This window comes from Terrapene carolina, unplaced genomic scaffold, assembly GCF_002925995.2.
Source record: "Terrapene carolina triunguis isolate 2854851 unplaced genomic scaffold, T_m_triunguis-2.0 Scaffold165, whole genome shotgun sequence".
Taxonomy (NCBI): domain Eukaryota; kingdom Metazoa; phylum Chordata; order Testudines; family Emydidae; genus Terrapene; species Terrapene triunguis.
The window spans coordinates 1674907-1682536 of NW_020664516.1; the positions used below are offsets into that span (position 1 = coordinate 1674907).

Consider the following 7630-nt stretch of genomic DNA (forward strand, 5'->3'; position numbering starts at 1 on the left):
GGGGTGGTCTAAATGACCTAGCCCGCTAAGTCTTTTCAATCGCTTATCTACTAGTGCATTCATTTTACTCCCCCGGCTGCCTCTGTGAGGCAGAGATTAAGATTTTAGTTTTAATCAAACATCTGAAATGGGCTGTGTCCAAGTGACCTTTCTCTCTCTAGCCACACAATCCTGTTTCCGGAGGCCTTAGGGGATGCAGCCATAGAAGTCTGGGGGCTTGTGGCCACATCATTTCCTCCCTGTAAGAGGCAGCTAGTTCCATGGTCCCCTTTTTACAGCAAGATTATTCCCAGAGGTCTGGCGTGGGGCATGTTGATTTTACTGATGATTTTAATTAGAGCTGGCATGAGTCAGTTACTCGTGTTGTTGGGCATCTAGAATACTTGGCTAGATGGGTGCTATAGAAACCCAATCTAGCAGTTCCCTGCAGTCCAGAACCGGGACATTGTCTAACGGCAGTTGGACAAAGGCTGTTCTCTCTCCGATGTGAAAATCAAAGCATCAGACTCCCGAATAACCAGAGAAAAGAAATACAAATTTATTATTTTTCCTTCCAACACAAATACACTCTTTTTCCAGAGCAAATTAGAAATACAGACACAATTTCCTACCAGCGTGAGAGAGACTACCTAGAAATGAGGGACACGGAAAGGAGCTACAATTGTTCCAAAACACAGTAGTATGGGGGCAGAGGGGGAATACAGGTTCTTTGGGTGAAGGTGAAACAACCCAAAGCACGGGCATGTCATTGTTCACGTAGCAGGAATTAGCCTGCTGGGAAAATAATCACACTCCTCTTTTATTTCTGGTAAAGCAGCTCATGGAATTCCTAGTAAGTGACTATGAACCATATCACGTAGCACGGTATATAGAAGCCATGTGAGACTAAAGGAAAAACCTTTTCTGAGCCAGCGGAAAATCAAAGCTATCCAGTTTGCAAACAGCTACAGCTTCTTAGGGGTGCTCTGCGCAGCCACAGAGGGGCACTGGCTTGATGGCGGTTTCTCAGCCACGCTGCCTGGGCTGTTACCAGCATCCACGTAATAGCAGTACCAAGCACTTGAAGCCCTTTCCATTTGTGGGTCTCAAAGGCTGTGTCTTCACTAGGAATCAAGCTGTATTTTTAACCTGTGTTAAAATCCCAGTGTAGACAAGGCAAGTTGTAGCTGGTCAACGTGAACCAGTGGCTCCCCCTCGTGTTTGCTATGACCAGTCTCCCTTTCTAGCGCATCAAATGGAAGGAAGCCTTTGTCCTCACTTCTGGGGCCCTTCACAGCCTGTCCCCACCCAACCTACCGTCTCTTGGTCACTAGCGAGATGCTGGCTCCTGCCTCTGACTAGACCACGAGGCCAATCTCCATCACCCACTTGTTACAGCTTCAAACCCGCCCCTTTGTGCTTGCCCAGGCTGCCTCTCCCATGTGGTAGCTGCGCTCCGTCAGCATCCCTGGAGCTGCCTCATTATCCACCTTCCAACCCTTCCTTAAAACTCTCCTTTGCTGCGATGCCAACAAACAACAACGAGGCTGCTGGAGTGCTGAGCGCTCAGCCTGTCCTGCTGATCAGTGCTGTCATTGGTCCCTTGTGCCCCCGGCTGCCTGGCTCCAGCTCTTGGCACGTGAGCTCTACGGGGCACGGATCATCTTCATGTTGGGTGTTTGTACAGCACTTCACGCATTGGGGTCCTGGAGCTAGAGCACTTGGGTGCTCTATAAAACAAATACCCCTCCTCATAAGACAGGCTAAAAACAAAGGCCGTGTTTACATTAGGATTGTTACATAGGTTAACCACACCTTTTTCCTAGTGAAGCCAGGTCCAAATGTTTCACGTACAGGTCGGCAGATAAAGTCTCCCAATGAACCTGTGCAGTGGCTTGTATATTGTCCCTCTTTCGCAGCTGGGGAAACTGAGGCACAAGAGACTTGGCAAAGTGACTTGGCCAAGGTTACCTAGCAGGCCAGTGTCAGAGCTGGGTGTAGAGCTCAAACCTGCCTCCCAGTGCTGTCCTCCAACCTTGCGGTTTAGATGTAAAATCTCCAGGCCAGGGAGTCTGTCTCTGCCTGCCTCTAAAAGGCCTGGCACATGGAAATGATATTTCTCGCTCTGTGGTTTCCTAGTGATTCCACAGAAGGGGGAATGTTTGTTACTCTAGCAGCCCCGGGGGGAAGGGATCCCCCTTGGTTAACAGCCATGCCTCTGCAGAGTGAGCAGCGATTCGGAGAGATGCTGCAGCCTTGGCTGGGGGACTGAACGCTGGGGACGTGGCTGAGCCCCAGGGTACGAGCTGTAGCTGACAATCCAGTTCTGTCCCAGCAGAGCTCTGCCTCGTTGAGATTTCCATGAGCACCACAAGGAAGCAGCAAGTCTAGTCCTGGAGCGTTTTGTCTGCGGGTCACCACGCTGCAGCCCTGCGCTAGCCCTTGTGGGAGGCATTGACTGAGGCAGGAATAAATGCCTGCTGCTTCCCTGCTCGCTCTGCCGGACTGCAAGAGCCTGACCATCCCATCGGGGCATGGAAATCCTGCTCTGAACGACCTGGTGCAGCGAGAACTCGGGGGCCTTAAATGTTGACTTGGGCGAGAGCGTCGGTCTGCTGGGGCCATGAGTGGGTGACATTTTGGCTCTTTCTAGGCACGCTTCATTGCAAGGTTCACTGAGCTCCGTGACGTGGGTCACGCAGAGAGGCGATGGGAAGGGTCCCCCAGGAGGTCCCTGTTCTGCTCCGGATGAAGCTGGCATTTGAGCAGAGTGGCCAAACCCAGGGTGTTTTTCCTGTGGCACCAGGCGTCTCTCAACCAATCAAGGCCCAGAGGCAGGGCAAGAAGCCACAGTGAGGCACACAGGAAAAACAGGGAATGACGGGCGCTCCATCCTGCACCGATGCTGCACGTGGCCTGAGCTAGTCCCTGAGCGGGAGAGGGTGATGTAGGGCCTGGGAGGGGGAACCCTGCAGTGGGAGACAGTGGGTCCCTTGCATGGCACAAGGCTGCATACAGCAATGGCATGGCCTGGGAGCCAACAGAGCAACACACCCTCTTGTTCCAACAGTGCAGGTTGCGGACAAAGCGAGGGCTGCCTGGATTTCTACATGGGTCTTAAATACGCCACCAGGGTCCAGACAGTCTAGCTCCTCGGGGGGCTTTCTACCTGCCCTTCCCCCACACTACATTTCCCCCCCTGCTAAAAGGAACAATCATAACACCGAGATTTCCCTCCGCGTGGTGGGGTCTGGTGCTGGCGGAAATGATGAGGCGCGGGACACAGCTTTGTTGCGCTAGCGCTGAGACCAGGTACACTCATGTCATGTGTGGCACCAGCTGGCGGCCTTGAAAGAAATACAAACACAGGAAAGGAAATGCTAGCCAACCTGGGGAAGGCTGTGGCGCCCCAGTCCGGTTACTGGCTGCCCTCCGGGTCTGACGTGTGGTTTTTCATCTGCAAAGAGATTACTACATTACATTATTCATCCTTGTCGGCCACATGTACCAAAACACATGGGCCCTGTGTGCGGTCCCGCTCATGTGCACATGGCTACCTGCGGGTCCCTGTGCACACGACTACCCAGGGGTCCTTGTGCACATGACTACCCGGGGGTCCTTGTGCACAGCTCCTGCTCGTGTGGGCACATATGGCCACCCATGGGTCCTGTGTGCAGCCCCTGTGTGTGTGTGCACATGACTACCCGTGGGTCCTGTGCACGGCCTCTGCTCGTGTGTGCACACGACTACCCGTGGGTCAGTGATGGCAGGGAGATGGCAGGGCTCTGCCGTTGCCCTGCTCCACCTGTCTGGGACAATGACAAAGCATACCCAGGATCACTCGCTGACAAAGGTGCCCTGATTTATTGTTAGTAGTAATTTGTCTTAGGAATTAAAGTAGTAAATGAGACGGATTTGTTTCAAAATCATGATGCTCTGTTACAAGCCATCTTGTTAGAAAATTGTTTAACAGCCCCTGTGTTGTTCCCTTTAAATTTCCTGAGTGTCCCGGGGGGGGAAGGGGGGCTGGGGCTGCCACGTTGACTGGCTCACCTGCATCACTGGAGGGGTTGCCAAGGCACCCAGCTAGGATGCAGCCAGGCAAGGCACCGTGGCAGGGTTGTGTGCAGCAGATGGCGCCTGCTCCCTGGGCATCTCCTCGCTCCAGGCGTGTTTACAGTGTCTGTGCCCTGGGCATGCCAGCTCTGGCCTGGAGGGGGGCTGGCTGGCTAGGGATACAGCCCAGGGGAATCTGTGTCCTGCAGGGAGGCCAAGCGTCTCCCAAAACTCTATTCTAGCAGCACTCAGCTCAGGTGGCCCCAGCTTGAAAACCAGCAACTAATTCATGGCACTAGGCACACACAATGCCACGCCCCTGGCCTCGGTGCCCATCTCTCCGCACGCCCGCACCAGCAGCTACACGCACTCAGCAGCCCTCCCTCTCCCATAGCGCAGCTCCTGCAAACGCAGCTGGATGTGTGCAGGGGAGCCTGGCGTGAGGAGGGTGGTCATGGGGGGGACACAGGCCGAGGTACACGGGCTGGGAGATGGGCGTTCCTGTGGCTCAGGGGAATGCCCAGCACATTTCCCCACGCAGGCAAGTGAGGGCCCTTTGGCTAAAGCCCAGAGAAAGCTCTCTCCCTGCCTAGGCCATGCAGGGCCCATGCCTAGGCCTGCCAACCCTGCCGGTTTCGCCGGGAGGCTCCCGGAATGGGCGCTCTCTGCTGGAAGCTACTGAAGCCAAACCGGGAGATTTTAGGCACTAAAAGTCCAGTGGTGCAGCAGGGCTAAGGCAGGCTCCTTGCCCCTCCCGAACCCCAACCCCCTGCCCCAGCCCAGTGAAAGTGAGAGCGGGTGGGGGAGAGCCAGCGACGGAGAGAGGGGGGATGGAATGAGAGGGTGGGGCCTCAGCGAAGGGGCGGGGTTTGTGTTTGTGTGATTAGACGGTTGGCAGCCCTACCCAGGACAGAGCAGCTCTGCTGGGACCTACCGTCTCCTCGGTGTCTGTGCTCTCCTCCTCACTGTCGATGTCCCTCAGGTCGCTTTGCGCATCAGCAGCTGGGCTCTCCTTCCCTTGCGGCTCCCCCGCCGGGTACGAGGGCTCTTCGCTCACTTGAGCCTTCTTCTTCTTCTCCCCCTCCTTGGAGCCTGCAAGATCAGAGCAGCCCCTAGACAGCAGAGATCTCTGGCTGCTCTGTGCTCTGCCCAGGAGGGACGGGCTCACAGGGCACTAGGGAAATGCCCCAGGCCAAAGGGCTGTTAGTCTGTGATAGCCAAACCAGGGCCATGCGGCAGCCAGCCAGGAGCCCGATAGTCACCCCGAACCCTCCCAAAGAAGCAGGCTGCAGTGTCCTGCTTGCGAGCCTGGCGGGGGAGGTTCCTAGGAGGCAATGGACCAGCCGGGTTAGCATTGCACCTATCCTCTCTGCACAGCGCAGCTCGGGCCACACTGCAGCCCCCGGGCCATCTCTGGAGCTGTACTCAGAACCAGTTCAGGGGCGTCCCTGCGTACGCTCTCGTGTGTGTGTGTGTGGGGGGGTTCCTGCCCGGATGCTGGGCCTTCACAGCTCCATATGGGGGCACATGATCACAAGCAGCCTACGTGCCTACTTGTGCACACCCAATGCTCTGACAGCCTCCCCCACCCATCCCCTCGCCTCTCCTCTCCTCTCACCTCTCTCCCCAGCCAGCCGCTCCCGCCGCTGGTCCATCCGATCCAGACTCTCCAGCAGATTGTCCACCTGGGCTTTGATCTGGCTCAGCTCTCCCTTGATGGAATGCAGCTCTTCGGCACGCACTGACGAGGGAGGAGGAGAGGCCATTAGCTCGGTGGAGATGGACCTAGCCTGGAAACGATGGGGAGGGCGATCCCGGCGGGGCCGGCAGCCTGGCTGGGCGGCCCACCTCAGAGCCATTCTGCACACTCAGCTCTTGGTGGTTAAGCATCAGTTAAGTGCTGGGTGCTGCCATCTGAACCTCCAAGCTGCGGGCAGGTCCCTGTCTCCCTTTGCACCTGCTGTGTATTTCCTCTTCTAAATGCACAGCAGTTGGGCCAAGCTTTTCCCCCCTGGAGGCACCTGGAAGGGGCCTGGGTTCTGGAATATCAGGCCCCTTTGAGGGCCCCTCCACAAGGCTCCCCAAATCCCTTGGCACGTTGGAAGGTCCCAGCTTCGGGGGCACCTACGTTTGCAAATGCTGGGCCTGTCAAACTCACACACCAGGCAGCCGAGCCCAGGCGCTGCTTTCCTGGAGCAGGTTTTGGAGACAGTGGCCTGTAAAACCTGTTTAAAGGCGAAGTTCTTTCGCTGCTCGGGCTGGGGGCTCTCGACAGCAGGCTCCTTCCTATGGAGAATGTGCTTCCGGCAAGCCGTGCTGAGCAGCCCCCGCCCCAGGCGTGCTCCCCCTGAGCCACGCTCTACCCAAGCCTTGTCCTGTGGCCTCGCCCTCCCCAGGACACTCTCCACTTCCTAAAGCAGCGATCCTCAGTGTCCCTAGCATCCCCTCCAGTTAGCCCCCGCCCGCCCCCGCGAGCCGTTACGCTTACGCTTTGTCCGACCCAATGGTGCGTTGCTGCTGCCTCTCGGCCCCGGGTGGGGGATCAGGCTGCTCTTGCCCCCTGCCCCCACGTGGGCTCGTCTGGTCTTGACCGGAATGCGATTAATAAGGGGCGGGATCTTCTGGTACTCGTACACCCTGCAAGGGGGAGACACAGCCCCTAGCATGATCCCCTGCGCAGTGTCACAGGCATTGCACTGTCCTCGGGGGACGAAGGGGTCTGCAGGACGAGCAGGGAGGATGGAGCCCCTTCATGCCAGCAGGGAGCAGGAGTTGGGGGCAGGGAGCTGGGGGGCTGCTAGCCCTGGAAATCACAAGGCCTGAATGCCCAAGAACGGGCTGCAGCATGCGACAGAGGGGAGCAGGGGCCCATGGTCTGGCACAAGCCCTCCCGCCTCAGGGCAGCGCGTGCTCTCAGGGGCAGTCAGGACGCCCTGCTCAATTCCTCCCTCCCCTGGGTGGTCAGTGAGTGGGGGGCCTAGAGGCACATGGCTCCACGTGCTCAGCCCCGAATGAAGGAAGCCCAGCTGGAGCGGCACAGGAATGCACGGGGCAGCCGGTGGACACGACAGCCCGCAGCAGCCCCTGGGATCCAGACGGCGCACGGCCCCGGGACATGACGTCCTGCTCTATTACCGATGAGCGCTGCTGCAGGCAAGGGCAATGCGGTGCCATGCAGGGGTCCTGGCAAGCTGCCCTTGTGGCTCTGGGATGGGTGAAATGTGGTGCCCCCAGGCTAGTCGCCAAACCGCCTGGCACCACCGGGGGATTTCAGCTCCTTTGAAGGGGCAGCCTCCTGCTCTTTAACCTCCTGGAGCGTTACCAGGAGTCGTGCAGCAGAGACAGACCATCCCTCCCAGCCCCCACTGCACTTGGCTGCCTACTGACTGTCAGCGCAGACGGAGGAAACAATCTGGTTCCGTGGATATTAATCCCCAGGGCCTCTCTCTGCTAATCGGCTGCTATTAGATAAAGGCTTAATGATGAGATCGGGGCCAGATCCTCAGCCGGTGCAAATCAGCACAGCTCGGAACAGAGCCTGACTGCAAGGCTCCTGGGGCAGCGGGTGCCAGCTCAGCTCCCTGCGGCAGAGCGT

General features: G+C 57.4%; 1 protein-coding gene across 1 annotated transcript in view; it reads right to left on the bottom strand.

The window, feature by feature from the left end:
* Nucleotides 1-2590: 2590 nt before the first annotated feature.
* Nucleotides 2591-7630, bottom strand: part of LOC112119561 (heterogeneous nuclear ribonucleoprotein C-like) — a 39516-nt gene continuing 34476 nt past the window's right edge. Inside the window, exons 4-7 of the mRNA XM_024218258.2 lie at nt 6524-6672; nt 5654-5776; nt 4970-5127; nt 2591-3436 (exon numbers count right to left, since the gene is read on the bottom strand). Coding sequence (XP_024074026.1) covers nt 3398-3436; nt 4970-5127; nt 5654-5776; nt 6524-6672 — 469 coding nt within the window. The 3' untranslated portion in view covers nt 2591-3397. The remainder of the gene's footprint in view (nt 3437-4969; nt 5128-5653; nt 5777-6523; nt 6673-7630) is intronic.